Genomic DNA, 17,694 nt, shown 5'->3' with positions numbered 1-17,694 from the left:
ACGACGATGACACCGTCGACCGCAATGTCTAAAGGTGTATATACAGCTTCGTCGTTGACTGCTACAACTTCTGCAGTCTTTACGGCATTGTCTTCCTCATCAGCGATTGTGTCGATGACGTCCTCGTTGACGGCATGCATTGTTGCCTCGCCCATCGCCTCTCCTTCATCGATGCTACCGCCGGTGAGGACGTTGACTCTGCCGTCGTCATTTTCCTTGTCGACGAGAACTTCTCCAGCGATGTCTCCGTCGGCGATGCTGATACCGGCGACGATGCAGTCGGTGATGCTGACAAGTGTGCCAGCTACGTCCCCATCGACGATCCATCTGTGTTGCTGTCGACGATACCGTCGACGAGGGTTAAAGCGCCTAAGAAGTCTGCTTTCCTTTCACCGTTGGTGACATCTCCAAGTAGGGTTTCAGCCTTGGGACCTACGCATTTACTGGAACAATGGGACTCGGATGATGAGGGACCTTTCGGGGTTGCTCATAGCCCATCAGAACTACACGACAAGTGCCAGGATCTAGAGGAAGACACCCAGCATGATCCGCACTCTTACTATCTGCAGGTACACCAGTATCCTTATCAGGAGCAGATGGTTTCTTTGCCAGGATCACTCATAGCTGATCTACAACTCATGTTGGATGATTACAGAAGCCGGTTTCCACCAGCTGGCTTGGAAGTTCAGCAGCCTTCTGTTGCGCCTTCTGTGGCTTCTACTCCGGTCCATCCAGGAATCCAACCATCTCATGTACCGCCACAGACACCAATTTTCATCCCTACGCAGGGTTTGTACTCTTCAGATGATGATGATGACAGGGAGGAGGGAGAATTACCAGATGCAGTAACAGAATGGGATGACTATCAAATTCCTACTCCATCCTCGCCCTCTCCGGTTCCTGTAGATTCCCCTCCTGGTGACATCGGCTGTTTCCACAACCTGCTTGAAAGAGCTGCTAAAAGGTTTGAGTTGCCCATGCCCACAAAGCAGATGGATTGCTTTCTGTATGATTTTAAGGAGCCATTTCAGAAGAGTGTTAAATCTATGCAGATTCCAGACTATATCTGGAATGAAGGCATTAAAGTTATGAAGAACTCGGCCACGGTCACCCCGGTTCTATCTGGCCTTGACAAAGTATAAGGCGCCTGAAGACTCTCCGGCCTGCCTCACAGGCCATTCCAGAGCAGACTCAGTTATTGCCCAGGCATCACAACGCAGATCTAGGAACCCTTCAGCACCAATCCCTGCCCCACCGGACAAGGAGGGTAGGAGATCATACAATATAGGAAAACGCTTTTCCTTAATGGCTTCGCTTATTATGAGGGCTTCTAACTTTCTGGCTATCATAGGCAGATACGATAGGCCCTATTTGGATCAGCTGCTGAGGACTCTAAATTAGAAGCCAGAAAAGTCTTGCAGGAAGGGGAGAGGTCTTCTGCAGAAATCATAGACTGTGCTATGGACATCGCCACCACGGCTTTCCATCAGATGGCAGGTTCTGCGGTTCTGAGAAGGCAGGATTGGCTTCGAGCGACTTCATTTAGACCAGAGGTCCAAAACAAAATCCTTGACCTCCCTTTTGATGGTGAAGCCCTTTTCGGGAAGCACACTGATGATGCGCTTCAGTCAATCAGACAGACACTGACACGGCCAGGTCCCTTGGCACCCTGCAGTTTAAAAGACAGCCTTTCCGAGGAGCTAGAGGCCGAGGCTACTCATTGTATAGACCAGGATTTCACCAGTATAGATACCCTTCTGTCTCTGCGACATCCCATTCCTTTCGTTCTCTGTTCCAACAGAGAATGCCTCAATAGGCAGCTTATTCAAGAGCTTCCCAGAGAGGAAAGGCCGGAAGACAACCAAAAGACACAGGTCGTAGACAATGACTTGCTATCGTCTCCGACTACGAACCTTCCCTTGCGCTCAAGACTAGGGGGGAAGGATTTCCCTCTACTTCCACAATTGGCAGAAGATAACATCAGACCAATGGGTCCTAAATCTCACCCAGTTTGGCCATACCCTGGAGTTCTTCCACTACCCTGTTACGAAGCCTCCCCTTCCTCGAAAGGTGAAGCACTTGCATCTGCTCAAGCAGGAGATCGAGTCCAGGCTTCTCAAGGGAGCTATAGAAAGGGTTCCACATCAGGATAGAGGAAAGGGTTACTACTCCTGATTCTTCTTAGTCCGAAAGAAGCAGAAAAGTTGGCGTCCAATTCTAGACCTCAGGGATATCAACACTTATCTCAAAAAGCAATCATTCCGTATGATCACCCTATCAGACATTCTGTCCCTTCTAAATTCAGGGGATTTCATGGCCACCCTCGATTTGCAGGACGCATATTTCCATATCCCTATTCATCCCTCCCACAGAAGGTATCTCATTTGCAGTAGCCGGAAACCATTTCCAGTTCAAAGTCTTGCCCTCCGGCCTGAAATCTGCCCCCAGGATCTTCACCAAGTGCTTGGCTCCAGTGGCAGCTTTCCTCAGAAGACAGAACCATCAAGTCTTCCGGTATCTGGACGATTGGCTGGTCAAACCAGATCCAGATCTCGGGCGCAGAAGTCCACAAGAGCTTGTATCGAGCTGTTCACGAGGCTGGGCCGAACGGTCAATCGCGAAAAGTCAGCATTCCAGCCCTTGAGAAGAACTTTTCTAGGGACAGTACTGGACACTTCCACCAACAATGCAGCACCTTCAGAGGAAAGACTGAGAAAGCTCATCTCCCTTGTGAAGCGTTTACAAGAAAGAAAGTGCGTTTCAGTTCGCCTCTTCAAGTCCCTGTTAGGGATGATATCCTCCTGCATTCCTCTGGTGCCTTTCTGTCATCTAAGAATGAGACCCTTACAGGAGCAGTTAGATCTTCAATGGACACAATCCATGGGGTCTTTCGACGATATCATCAGGATAACAAAGCCCATGATACCCTCTCTAGCTTGGTGGACTCGGGAGTCTCACTTAGCAAAGGGGCTTTCTACCTCAACAAGCACCTTGGATGATAACTGCAGACCCTTCTCTCGAGGAATGGGGTGCTTTCCTCCAGCACCTAAAAGTCATAGGCAAATGGAAGCCACATCAGAAGGTCTTTCACATCAATTACCTTTAATTGAAGGCTGTTCGACTAGCGTTTTGCGCTTTTCTCCCGAAAGTAATAGGTTCCTCAGTTCTCATCCGGATGGGCAACACAATGCATTATATCAACAAGCAGGGAGTAACCAGGTCTCTGCTCTAATCAAGAGAATCTCAGCGCATTTGGGAATGGTCTATCAGCCACAAAGTGAACCTTCAAGCGGAACATGTCCCAGGCGTACAGAACATCGTTGCGGATTCCCTGAGCAGATCACGGTTGTCCAGCCACGACTGGGAATTGGACCAAGGAGTCTTGAATCAAGTCTTCGCCCGATGGGGGAAGCAGAGTCTGGATCTCTTCGCCACCCCGCAGAATGCGAAATGCCATTTCTTCGCAAGTCGGGATCCACATCGGGCTCTTGGGGGAATGCGTTTTCCATGGCATGGTCAGGAATTTATGCCTACGCTTTTCCTCCCATTCCCCTGATTCCAAGAGTTCTGGCGAAGATCAAGATCGAACTCTGCAAGTCCCTTCTGATTGCTCCGGCATGGCCTCATCAGTTTTGGTATACGGAACTCCTTCACCTCTCGCAGAGCCGCAGCATCCCTCTACCAGTTATGCCCTCCCTGCTTATGATGAACAAGGGCCAAGTTCTCCACCCGGATCCGGCTTCATTTCACTTGACAGCCTGGCTCCTGAACACCATGAGTTTGCACATCTAGATATACCTTCGGATTGCTGAGCCATTCTTGCCAGAGCTGTAGTTGAGAGTCCCAACAAATGTTATCATCTAAAGTGGAAGAGATTTTGCTCTTGGTATACTCAGGTTCAAGTGCATCCCTTTTATTCATCGCTGCAGCAGATACTACCTTATCTTCTGCTCCTGGCCAGATCGGGTTTGGCGATTTCTTCGACTAAGGTCCACCTGGCAGCTATTTCCCGTTAGTCGTACAGAGAACGTGCCTCCTCTGTGGTCAGCGAGAATCATAAAACTGTTTCTTAAGGGTCTATTTGTGTCCTTCCCTCCGGTACGGCCTCCACCTCCTGCATGGCATCTTAATTTGGTCTTGTCTCAATTAATGAAACCACCGTTTGAGCCAATCCACAAGGCGGACATGAAGTTCCTATCCTGGAAAATCTCTCTTCTCGCTCTTACCTCTTCTAGAAGAGTAAGCGAAATACAGACATTCACTATCCAGGATCCTTTCTTACAATTCAAAAGGGATAGAGTAATTTTGCGAACAAATCCAAAATTCATACCTAAGGTCCCGTCCGATTTTCATATAAGCCAACCGGTGATACTGAAAACATACTTTCCTAATCCATCGACCCCAACAGAGCAGGCTCTACATTCTGTGGATGTTCAGAGGTGCCTGAAGTTTTACCTGGACAGAACTAAACAGTTTAGGCAGTTTAACCAACTTTTTGTGGCTTTCAGTGCTCCACGTAAGGGACGAGCTTTATCTAAACAAGGAATTGCGAGGTGGATAGCCTCTGCTATTAACTATTGTCATTCAGCGGCAGGTAAACCTTTGCAGAATCCAGTGCATGCACATTCTACAAGAAAAATGGCTGCATCCATGGCACTTCTTGCAGGAGTGCCCATTCAGGACATCTGCAGGGCAGCCATGTGGAAGTCTGTGCATACTTTCGCAAGGCATTACTGTTTGGAGGAAACTCAGCAAGGTGATATGGAGGTGGGACAAGCGGTGTTGCAACATCTTTTCCAGTAACGGTTAGCTGTTGTAAGTTCTTTATTCCTTTTTTCCCGCCAGCCCAGTTTAATTTGCGCACATTGCATAGGTTTGTTTCTTCCTTTACGGCCCTCAAATTCATTGTTTTACCTGTTTAAGGTAACGTTCTATTATCTTATTTATTGTTTACCTAATATGCTATTGTTTCCTACGTAATCTTTTCTTTAAAGATTTTGCTGATATATGTAAGTCCATATATATATATATATATATTTGTGTGTATGCATGTATCAATAAGTATACATATAGATTAATGTTATACAATATGCTTCATTACTGCTTGCTATTCTGATTTAAGCATGTGAATCCATGAAAGTTCCAATACTGGAGTAAGAAAATAAGTTACTTACCTGTAGTTCTCCAGTATTGGAATCTTTCATAGATTCACATGCGACCCTCCCTCCTCCCCTAGGAAGCTCACCTTTTCCTGTCTTCTTCAGATACTCTTACACTTGTGCTTGAGAAAATTTGAGGGAAGGGAGCTCCTCTCAGGAGGGTTCTAGAAGGAGGGGAAGCCTGATTGGCTGGGCCTTGCTTTGGTCCTTTTGCTCATAATAAGGATGGGCTACTAAAGTGAAAGCCTTAGGCGTTTTTTCATTCCAGTAGCCTGTATGTATAGCTGTGTTGATGTACCGGGGGCTCCCATCTTGACGACAGGGAAGGATTCAAGCATTTGAATCTATGAAAGATTCCAGTACTGGAGAACTACAGTTACAGGTAAGTAACTTTATTTTCTTCTACACAATCAGTGATCCTTATTTGTCACAGCAGAATGCTCTAGTTTCACGACAGAAACATGCAACATACCTCACTGGCTGCCTACCAGACTGGTATCTCACAGACAGGCCAGCAGCAGGCCCCCTACTATTAGGCTCCGTGTGTCCTAACCGACAGTTCTAGCATTGGTCACTGGCCTGAGCCTCACTCTACCACCACGTTGTTTGGTCCAGTAACACACATATGTAGGTAGCCCAAGTACCAGGAGCTAGTAGCACCAACACATCCAATAAAGGGTAGAGTATAATGCACAACCATTGCTTTTAGAGACATGCCGCCAAACTCCACTGCCATTGCGGCTAAGGTCGAGCATTTCACAGAACATTCTGTTCGATGGCATGCATGGCTGTAGATAATCATAGTCTGCATACTCCTGCCATCTAGTGTTGGCTCCATTGTGGTGCAAGCTGTTTTTCTTTGAAAAAACCTTTGAGTCACAGGATTGAGTGACTCCTCGGTGATAGTGCGCATTGGCATCGTCTCCTTTGTTAGATTGTTTTCTGTCTGCTGTTAGGTTTGAGTGTGACTTCGCTCCGCCTTTCGACTTGCTCCAGTTTGAAATCTTTTTTTCCGCTTTCTCTTCTTTTACGGTATTGTTTCGATAACACATTGCTGTCTAAGCACTTGTCTTGAATTGTTGGTCTGGACACTGACCGTGCTCCCTCCAGGGCGTTGCCTGTCTCTGGCCTAGCTCACAACGCAGCACCGACCATTGTGTTAGGCTGATGGAATGAACGCTGTTTTGCTTATGTCCCTGGTGCCATGCTAAACTTCCCCACACCGACCGACCTTTGGTGTGTAACCTGCCCATTGATCACCAGGAAGCTACCTGTGATGCCTGCAGATCTTTCTGGTCTAAAAAAAAGGATTCCGGGACGAACATCGACCTGAACAACAGGAAGAGGCCTTCTTTATCCAGAACTCAGACATGCAGTTGGGCATCTAAAACCACAAGGTTACATCTGCGCAACCTGTTAGTACTGTGGCCCCTCCTACTCGCCCCAAGACTGTGGAAAAAGCCCTTTTAGAGGTCACTGGACCGCCACTTCCACCATTCTATGGCTGGTTTTGAAAATCCATTTTGGCTGTCCCGCCCTCCGGCTCAGCTCTGAAAAAAGCTTAGACATAATCATAGTCTTCGACTTCGACCCAAGACATTGTTTCCATCTCGTTCCGAACTTTGGCTCTGTGGTGACATAATTGCCCCGACCAAAGACTTTGGTGCCAAAATCCACGGTTTCGAAAACCTTGAATCAGAAAGATTACAGTCCGTCTACGGCTACAACTTCTCCCGTGGAACCTATTCTGGAGACTATGGACGCTCACCAGTACCACCTTCGTATTCAGGAGGGTTCAGGACACATTATTGCTTCTCCCCCCGCAATGATGAAGAGAAAGCTGTCTTTTGGAGAAGCTCTGGGCACTTCTCCACCTCAAAAAAAAAAAAAAAAAAGCAAGGAAAAGGCCAGCAGCCAGCCTCACAAGCCTTCTCCACCTCCTCCTCCTGATCCACCTGCTTTTCTTCGTCCACCCCTTTCTCCTCCTTCACCTCCTCGTTCTACTACCTCGCCTACTCCAGGAGGTTATATCCCTCAAGGATCCCCTTTATATGTTGGAAGATTTGGGTGGAACACAACATGACCTTAATCCATGCAACACTTATGACCTATCCTGTCCAGTACTCTGTACGTCCCTCACCACTAGCGGATACTGCTTCTTACCAGCAAGTAGTGGCAAAAGCAGCTGCTTTTCACAATGTGGAACTACACAGGGACCCTATAGAACAGAACTTCCTGTTTGATTCGCTCACATCTACTCACAGGGATATTCAATTTCTCCCGATGCTCCCTGGCATGCTTCATAATACTGATGAAATTTTTCAAGGAGCCCGCCTCCTCTAGGGTGATCACCCCCAGATTAGACAAGAAATATAAGCCTGCTCCCTCAGACCCATTTACATCAGGTCACGGGTCCCTCCGTATTCCATAGTAGCCACCACTGCACAAAACGTGCAAAGAGCCAGGCCATAGGTGAGACTCCTCCTAAAAAGGAGAACAAGAAAATCGATGCTGCTGGCAAAAAAGTGGCTGCACAGGAAGCTACCCATTGGCGTACTGCCAATTCCCAGGCTTTGCTGGCTAGATATGATCGGGCTCATTGGAATGAAATGGAGACACTACTCCAATTTTCCTGTATGAGCATCGCAAGAGAGGACAACAATTTGTTGCTGAGGGGCAGACAATCACTAATAATTCCATCCATTGTGCCCAGAACGTAGCAGATACAGCTGCACATGACATCAATAAAAATATCCTAAGAAGTAGGCACGCGTGACTCCACTGCTCTGGTTTCAGCCCAGAAGTACGACAAGGTGTTCTTAACTTGTCCTTTGACCAGGAACTAAAAAAAGAACACAGTCACAACAAAGACTATGGGTCCCTCACACAAAGGGGCACTTTTCGTTGTCCCACTTTCATAAGCGTCTACACGTCCACATCCTCTGAGGCATCTACTTCCTAAACCAGACAGCCTCCACACGCCTATTCCAGGGGTGACTATAGGGTGGGTCCTACACAGGCAACAACAGCAAGGGCAGAGGTAAGAGCACCACCTCCCAAGGCTGTTCCCCCAATGCAAAACAGTGACTACCTCTATCTTCTCCACCCCACGCTCACTCCACACCTGTCGAGAGACTGCTCCAAAACTTTCATTCAGAATGGGTGAACATCACCACGGTTCAATGGGTCCTTTCCATTATCCAACATGCTTATTGTCTGGCGCACATTCACTCCTCCAAATATTCTCCCCGCACTTACAAACTATTCCACAACCATCTCACCCTTCTCAAACAAAAGGTTCAATCCCTTCTTCTCAAAGTAGCCATCGAGCCTCTTCCTTAACAACACCAGGCATCTGGGTTGTACTCCCTACACTTCCTCATTCCCAAAAAGGACAGCTGTCTCAGGCCTATTCTGGACCTCAGACCATTCAACCAGTACATCCTGTCAGAACACTTTCACATGGTTACTCTTTAAGATGTTATTCCAGTTCTGCAGCATGGCAACTTTGACGTCTCTAGATCTGTAGGACGCCTACTTTCATATTTCCATCCACCCTACACACCAAAAATACCTAAGGTTTGTTATTGCAGGCAAACAATACTAGTTCGGGATCATGACCGCTCCCAGAGTCTTCACAAAGTGTTGAGCAGTAGTTGCCGCACACCTCAGAAGACAAAACATCCACCTGTTCCCTTACCTAGATGACTGCTTCATCAAAGCCAGTACCTTACGACAGTGCCAATATGACACTCAGTTGACAGTCGATCTCCTTCACATTCTGGGCTTCACACTCAACTTTTCCGAATTCCAACCCCTTCAAATACAGCCTTATTTAGGAGCTATTCTCAATACAGATTTGGGGTTAGCATATACCCCAACCCAGCCCATGTTCAGAGATTTCAGTCTCTTCTGCCCCAGTTTTAAGAGAGTCTCACATACAGTCAGGACTATTATGTGCCTACTGGGGATGATGGCATGCTGCATTACCTTTGTTCAAACGCCAGACTCCACATGCTTCCCCTACAGCAGTGTCTGTCTCGTTAGTGGTCTCAGTCACAGGGTCACCTGGAAGATCTAGTAGTGTTAGACCTCCATACTCCCTGTTTTCTGCAAGGTGGAAAGCCACCAACCTGTTTAATGGGCGGCTTTTTCTGGAGACAGTTGCTAAGGTCATTCTGACAACAGATGCATCACCGACGGGTTGGGGGCGCTCACCTTAAAGACCTCACAGTACAGGGCCTCTTGGATCTCAGTCACCAATCCCTACATAACAATTAGCTCGAGCTTCAGGCAGTATTTCTATCCCTGAAAGCATCTCCTGTCTCACAAGGTTGTCTTAGTCTACCCAGACAACATGATAGCCATTTACTACCTACAGAAACAAGGATGGACGTGGACATCCGAATTGTCACAACTGTCTGACAATATGAAAGTGGGCTGTTCACCACCAAATTCACCTGGTGGAAGAGCGTCTCCCAGGGACAGACAACGACCAATGTAGGAACAAGTCCACGAGTGGGAACTCCAACCACAAGTCATTCAACCATACTTAGTAAAGTGGTGAAGTCCTCAGACCTTTTCACCACAGCAGAAAATGCAAAATGCCCAAGCTTCGCATATAGACATTCACACCCTCTATCTTGGGGCAACGCTTTATGGATGAACTGGTCATGGATATTTGCTTACGATTTTCCCCCTCTCCCTCATTTAATTTATGTTTCGGAGGATCAGGCAGTCTTCTCATACCATGATCCTTGTAGCACCCACTTGGGGATGTGAGCCATGGTTCATCACACTTCTGGACCCATCAGTAGTTCCCCACGAGAAGCTTCCCAACAGGTCGGACTTTCTCACTCAGTCAAGGACAGATCAGATATCCAGACCCCAGATCACTCAACCTTGTGATATGGCTCCTGAAATCTTAGAGCTTGGTTACTTAGGATTGCCTGTGAAATGCATTGATATTCTCAGGGAAGCTTGTTGTTCCACAACTAGAGCATGTTATGCTGCAAAATGGAAACGTTTTCTTTGATACTGCAAGCCCAAATGTGTTGACCCCATCGAAGCTACTATTTAAGAAACAGATTATTTGTTACTTTTACAAAAAAGCAAATTCGACTTGCACTTCCATCCGCTTCTTTGTTCAGAATAGCAGTCATTAAAGCTTTCATGGAAGGCCTTAGAAGGGTGTAACACTGCTGAACAATTAAATGACCTTAAAAGGGTCATTCCACCAAGGGTGCCTCCTGCACCATCTGGATCCTCAGTATTGCGCTTACCAGACTCACGGGCCGTCCTTTTGAGCCACTTCATTCATGTCATCTTTAATACCTTTCTTGGAAGGTCCCTTTATTAGTTGCAGTCACATCACTCGGGAGTGTCGGTGAGCTCCAGGCCCTAGCCTTGGAAGAACCTTATTTCCAAATCTATAGAGACAAGTTAGTCCTTCGCGCATACTGAAGTTCCTTCCTGAAGTGGTTTAACAGTACCATATAAACCGATCCATTGAGCTACCAGTCTTCTTTCCACAGCCTGACTGTTTGCGTAAGAGCTCTCTGCATTCTAGATGTTAAACAAGCACTCAAGTTTTCTGTTGACAGAACCAAAGAGTTTAGGAAAACTAAACAGTACTTTGCAGCCTTTTCACTACTTCACAAAGGCAGTCCAATATCCAAAAACGGCGTAGCTAGATGGTTAGTTAAGTGTATACAGACTTGCTGTGCTAAAGCAAAAAGACCGTTACTTGTTACTTCTAGAGCACATTCAACTAGGAAAAATAAAGCCACTATGGCTTTCCTTGGAAGTATCCCTAGAGGTGACATTTGTAAGGTAGCTACTTGGTCTACACCACATACATTCACAAAGCATTACTGTGTGGATATGCTAGCATGCCAGGAAGCCAACATAGGTGAAGCTGTTCTGCAAACACTTTTCCAGTCAACTGCAACTCCCACAGGTTAGCCACCTTTTTTATGGAGAGACTGCTTTACAGTCTTTGCAGAGCATGTGTATCTACAGCCGCATATTCCTTTGAACGGAAAATGTTACTTACCCAGTAAGCATCTTTTCGTGGCATGTAGTTCTGTAGATTCACATGTACTCCTCCCCGGACGCCTGTGGCCATTCCAGTCACATTTTATTTGTATATCTTTGTACGTATGTAGTTACATTTGCATGGACATCTTTCTCTATACTTCACCACTTATTTTCTCACCTGCCTGCGTGAAAACAATCTAACAAAGGAGTCGATGCCCATGTGCATCATCACAGAGAGGAGTCACTCAATCCCTTGACTCTGCTTGTTAGATGAAAAACAACTTGCACCACTCCAGACCCAACACTAGATGGCAGGAGTATGCAGAGCATGTGAATCTCCAGCACTACATGCCATGAACAGATGCTTACTCGGTAAGTAACATTTTTCTTAATTTGCAGCACGTCTGTACACTGCTACATCGCAGCCAGGCCTGCAGTTTACAGTATTTTCCTAGCTTTTTGAGCCTGGACTTTTTATATCCAGTGATGTTGTTGGCATTTGTAATTTTCTGTGTTCATCCAGTATTTAATTTTCAATTTTCTTTGCATTTTTCAGGTCACGGAACAAAAAACCAAAGGTAAAAATTTGAGTTTCACTTTTAGACAAAGGAAGTGTGTGCCATTGTCGTCACTGAGGAGTCTTCCCCTCAATTCTCTCATTAGTCTTCAGGGAATAATGAAAATATAGGTGTTTCGTGACAAAAGGCCCAGGATATTTATAGAATATTATTCATAAACCTTAGTGTGGTTCAGGCTCATGTTCCATGTGAGAATACTTTCACTTCAAGTAAGCAAGCTCAGTTCTGTCTTTGGATCTCAATCACTATGTAATTTTTCTTAAAATTCCATGTACGCTGTAATTATGATATTGTGGGCTATAGTCTGAGGCCATTACTGATCGCTCTTTTTCTTTTCCCAAGTGCCCGACGTGACGAAACCAAGCCTCAGCCAACCGCCGGCTGCCAGCCCACTTGGCAGTGCCCCGTCGCCACCTGTCAATGGTGGCAACAATGCCAAAAGGGTGGCGGCAGTGCCGAACGGACAAGCCTCCAGCGCTGCCCGCTACATGCCACGGGAGGTGCCGCCCCGCTTTCGCTGCCAGCAGGACCACAAAGTGTTACTGAAGCGAGGCCAGCCCCCACCAGCGTCCTGCATGCTCTTGGGGGGTGGGGCAGGGCCCCCGCCCTCTGTGCCAGCCTCTGGGGCCTCTGCACCTCCACCGCAGGGAACGCTTCTGCAGGGTGACAGTGGGCCAGGTGAGATGGAACAATATGGGGCAGCACTTTTAAAGATGTATTGAACATATAATGATTGACTGCCACAAAAATGTGTAGCCTTGCAAGCACCATGGGAGTCTCTTGTTTACAACAATTGTTTTTTTTTAAGTGCCTCTGAACTTAGTTGATGTCCGGCAAAGCTGTGTGGATCCCTTACCAAAGAAAGGACCTTTAAAAGGTGGTCATTGTGGATCTTGGCATAATTGTTTTTACTTACACACTTAAAGGAGTCATTACACTGAATACACAATTCTTTTTCACACTTTGTAGCAAGCTGCTATGTACAAGGTTGCAAAACTGGGTGCATTCTGCTAGCTACTAGGATCCAGGGGGCTGCCTTAAGATTGATTTCTTGATAAAGGTTAGTCTATGTTGGCACCAAACTGGGCCCAGCCCATTGTGAGTTGGTGATCATTGAGGAAAGAAAGACTGTATAGCAGCAAGGCAGCCTATTAAGGATCTTAATGCCTTAAGTGCCCTATTTGATCTGCTTTTTAATTGGATTTTGGTGTGGTGGAGTGGTTCAAAGAAATACTTCATGCTAATATGGTGTAGGTTCAGAAATTTTCCTGGGTAGAGCGGTGGGGGCTTGAGGGGGATGGGAGAGTGGGGGCGGGGGGTGGGGGGGTGGGTAGGTAAGCTTTTTTGAAAAGGGAAAATTTGAACAGTTCTATAAATCTGATAGAAACTTGGATTCCCTACCTTAGAATATTCTCTACTGTCTCTGTATCTGGAAAATCTTGAGCAGTACCTCTGCACACGGTAGGTGGTGTTGATCAGCTCCTCATTGGCATGCCAGAGCGGTGTCCACGTAGGTGATACCCCAGCATGCTGACATCTGTTCTTTTCTTCTTTCTCGGCGCAGATCCGGAGAGAGCTACCTCTGTCTTTTTTGGACTGCTGTTTTTTAAAAACTTTTTGTTGAAATTCTTTTTGAGCAAAGCTACCTGTGTGCGTTAGGATGGATCCTGGCAAAGGACCCCCATCATGTTTGCTTGTAACTGAAGCAGGGCAGTGACTCCAAGTCCTGCCCAGACTGTCCAGCGATGACCCCCAAGGCAGCCCTGGAGCCTACCTTGAAGCTCCTGGTTGCATGATACCAAACAACTCTGCAAAGGTCCAGGTCCTAGTGGCAAGAAAGGTCCTGCACCTGCTCTGATTTATTTCTGGTGGTCGTCGTGCTCAAAATCGTCTGTTAAGTCCCACAAGAAAATAAAAATCAAAGAAATCTAAGGGCTCTTTAACCTCATAGTGCAAGTCCAAGTAATCGGACAAGGCATAAGAGCGATGCCACAAATCTAGGCCTGCTCACACCTTCCAGCCGCACAGCTGGAGTCTGGGTCCGCTTCACTTCTCTCAAAATTTCCCGGAAGAACCCATGCCGCATAAAAGAATTTTGAGGCCATGCCCCTCATATTTTGGTGGACTCACCCTGTTGAGACACCTTCAGCCCCCATGGGTTCAGCAGTTGCCCCAACTGGACTTCTGCCGGTGGGTTCACTCTCTGCACCAGTTGGGCCTTTGGATCCGTTCCTGGATCCGGATCAGCTCCGATTGAGAGGTTGTGACTTTCACCGGAGTTCATTCTCGCGTGTTTTTCCCCAGAGCCACTGACCCATCGTTTTACCCAACTCCAGTATGGAGCTGGGCCACTGTTGTCCAACTTGGACTCAGGTGCCGACCAGACCGAGAACCTCCCAGTCAGTCAGCACCTCCCTTTCCTGACAGGTCCCATTGGGAATATGATTGGGGTGGGTTTGCGGATTCTTTTGACTATCCCAGTGCCCCTGGAAGAGCCTGTGGCTTGAGGATAACTGGTATGAGGAACTGGCAGATGGCAGTTGTCTGGACACCTCTCCTGACACTGGCCTAGTCTCTCCTCCAAGTGTGACTATGCTGGAAGGGGCTTCTTTGAGTATTGCTGTGGATTGTGGCTGAGGTACGGGACCTTACAAGGCCCTTTGTGGCAGTCAAGAATAACAGCTTGACAGAGGTGCTTCAAACTGATGTAGCCCCTATGGAACCTCTTCTTCTCTTTAATAAAGCCCTCACTGATGTCCTGCTCAGGACCTGGGCTCAGGTTCATTGCCTGCAGCCCTCATCCTGCTCCCTCCTGGGAATCCAGCTTCCCTCACCCAGCACCCTACAATGCAGAGCCTAGTGTTTCAGACCTCCATGTCCAAGGTTAACTGTGTGGTGCATTCCCTATTCTGAATAAGGAATCCAAGAGCCTGGACACCTTCAACATGGGAATTTTCTCTTCCATCAGTCTTGCACTGTTTTCTGGGAACACCGCATGCCTCCTGAGCCAGTATTTCCACAGGGTTTTGGAGTCTGTTGCTCAGATACTGCACGTCGTCTCTGAGGAGCTCCAAGCCATCCTGCCTCAGGATATTGCCGATGGTAGACACACAGCAAAGGTCACAAAACTCTGCAGACTGAACATAACAGTCTCATTAGGTAGAGTGATTGCTTCGTCTGTGGCACCGTGCCTGGTTGAGGTCAGTTGGCTTTTTGGGGAATGCCCAGGCATCCCTTATGAGCATGCCCTTTGGTAGCTCTCACCTGTTCCCTGGTGTGTTCCCTCTGCCTGTCCCGGAGCATAACCAGGTTTCCTGCTCCTTTTGCATCACATTGTGCTTCAAAAACACTGCCGGAATCATTGCAACCCTTGACTTGCTTGGCTTGCTATTGAGCAACATTGAGACTGTGAAACCCCCAATAACTTCACAGAAGACATTGAGGAAGCAGGAGGAGAAGGCTGGGTCGCCGGCGAGCAGATTGTGTACTTCAGTCTCAGCCTCACACTCCGAGGTCCTAGACCCACAGCCCATGCTGAGTCAGTGCCAGAAGTTGACTTCTGTAAGTACTAAAACACATCAAGCCTGTCGCCGCCCCTCTGGGGTGAGGTGCCCAGCCCACAATTTGAACACAGTCGTTTGGGCCCTCACTGCCTGCCAGCCATGGCCGGTACTAATCTAAGGTTTCGGAGCCAATATGTGCTCTGATGTTGGTGCTCAGCAAGCTGCCCAAGACCCGGCCTGCGTTGACAGCTCAATCAACGACCTCTGCCAGTTTGACGTTGGCTCCAACAGACTCCTCGAAGCAGAGACAATGCTAGATGTCGAAGACAACCTGAAGGCAGAAACAGCCTTTGATGCCCAGCTGGCTGTCAGCAACACAAAAGGATGATGGATGGATGGATGGATGGATGGATGGAGTGTTGAAACTTTTCATTCATACACTCACCCCCAGTCACAGATCTGGGTTTAATCCATCGTTCTTTTGCTCACCATGCCACCCCAGTTTGGACCCAGCCATATGCAAATCAGTCTTGACTCCGCTCCCCATGGGAACAGTTCAGCCCAAACTGCCAAGGCAGGTCCTCCCTGGACCGGAAACCAGCATCCTAGGACCGGTTTCAGAGTATCACCCTTCATCAGCTAGACTAGCTTGAATTCAGTTTCACAGTGAGCAAGGGGCCCACGTCTGGGCATTCCCTTCCCACTTAGGGCAACTATAGCAACACAAAAGGATGATGGACGGAGTGTTGAAACTTTTCATACACTCACCCCCAGTCCCAGATCTGGGTTTAATCCATTGTTCTGTTGCTCACCATGCCACCCGAGTTTGGACCCAGCCATATGCATATGCATATGCTGGCTGTCAGCGTCAGACTGCAAGGTCCAAGAGTCCAGAGAATCCTTCAAAGCGTGCAGGAAGAGTTGCATTCTCAACAGCAAAGACTATTCATCCTCAAATGGAAAAAAGTACTGCAAAGCCTCCACTACTGGTGCAGGAGAGACTTATTCGTCAGAGGAAGTTGACTTTTGAGAAACTGTCATTTGAGCCCACTCCACCTCCAAAGCTGAAGAAACATCAAGATAGAGGCACCAGTCCTATGCCTCCAAGCCCTGCTCCTCCACCTCTTCTTCCTCAGCCAGAGAGCTTACATCATCTTTGGTAGTGCATGCCGCTTGTAAATGGGCCAGAGGAACTGGGAATACCCGGAAAAAGTCAGCAAAAAGATTGATGTGGCAGGAAAACAGGTAACCTCACAATCTACAGTTTACTGGTGTATCGCAAACTCAAGCTGTTGAAGTGAAATGACTGCTGTGCTCTCAATGGTGCGAAAAGAGAAACCTAATCCAATATCTCCCAGATCCGTTCAAGCACAGGAGACCGTTGCTGTGGGGGAAAATACACTCTAACACCACCATCAGGTGTGCCCTCCATGAAGCTGACCCTGCCATCAGGGCATAAATTAATCTGCGACATGCTTAGCTCCATGTTTTTGGCTTTAAGCCAGAGGTCCTGCAGCACCTGGTCACATGTCTTTTAATGGACATTAAGGGGGTTATTCTAACTTTGGAGGAGGTGTTAATCCGTCCCAAAAGTGACGGAAAAGTGACGGATTTACCACCAGCCGTATTACGAGTCCATTATATCCTATGGAACTCGTAATACGGCTGTATATCCGTCACTTTGCCGTCACTTTTGGGACGGATTAAGACTCCTCCAAAGTTAGAATAACCCCCTAAGTCCCTAAGTTGATCAGATGCTGTAAAAAAAAAAAAAAAAAAAATCCAAAGAAGATACAGCCAACAAGTGGGTCCGCTCCAGCCTCCATCGCCCTGTGTGCCCTTTAGTCGCGCACACAGTTTCATGGCAACGCCAAGACTACCTCCACTGATGCTGCGTCTGTATACCCGGAGGCAGCAACAACAATCATAAGCCTCCTGAGGATATCCCAGTGGTGCCTTTAGGGGAATCTACGCCAAAGGTAGGGATAGCGGTGGAGCAGCTGAGGGAGATTCACCACCTTAGAAGTTATTTCCTCTCCCTTTCCCGACCACACAACACCTTTGGGGATATGTCTGCAGGTACCCTTTCCACAATAGCCAGTGAGTCCTGTCCAGTGTAGAGCATGCCTACTGCCCCACCACGCCCCACTACCAAACATCCCCCCACACAAACACTTTAACCATCAAGGGCCTCCTACAAGATGGAGTACATGCACTTTTGCTCAAGGGAGCCTTAGAGCCAGTGATGCCTCAACAATGCAGCAAGGGGGTGTACTCCCTGTACTTTTTAATTCCCAAAAAAGATGGGTCTCAGATACCCATACTAGACCTCCGTCCCCTCAACAGACACGTCTTTTCGGAGCATTTACACATGGTCACGCTTCAGGATGTCATTCCACTACTGTGGCAAGGCAG

General features: G+C 47.5%; 1 protein-coding gene across 9 annotated transcripts in view; it reads left to right on the top strand.

Annotated features, from left to right (window-relative positions):
* Positions 1-17,694, top strand: part of TNRC6B (trinucleotide repeat containing adaptor 6B) — a 1,322,553-nt gene that overhangs the window by 500,180 nt on the left and 804,679 nt on the right. For all 9 annotated transcript variants that reach the window (XM_069231280.1, XM_069231283.1, XM_069231279.1 and 6 more), the window contains 2 exons: positions 11,755-11,776; positions 12,119-12,454. In XM_069231280.1, the coding sequence (XP_069087381.1) occupies positions 11,755-11,776; positions 12,119-12,454 (358 nt within the window). The remainder of the gene's footprint in view (positions 1-11,754; positions 11,777-12,118; positions 12,455-17,694) is intronic.

Source organism: Pleurodeles waltl, chromosome 4_2 (genome assembly GCF_031143425.1).
Source record: "Pleurodeles waltl isolate 20211129_DDA chromosome 4_2, aPleWal1.hap1.20221129, whole genome shotgun sequence".
Lineage (NCBI taxonomy): Eukaryota > Metazoa > Chordata > Amphibia > Caudata > Salamandridae > Pleurodeles > Pleurodeles waltl.
Note: the sequence above shows the minus strand (reverse complement) of the source record. Positions and strands in the feature narration are given on the sequence as shown.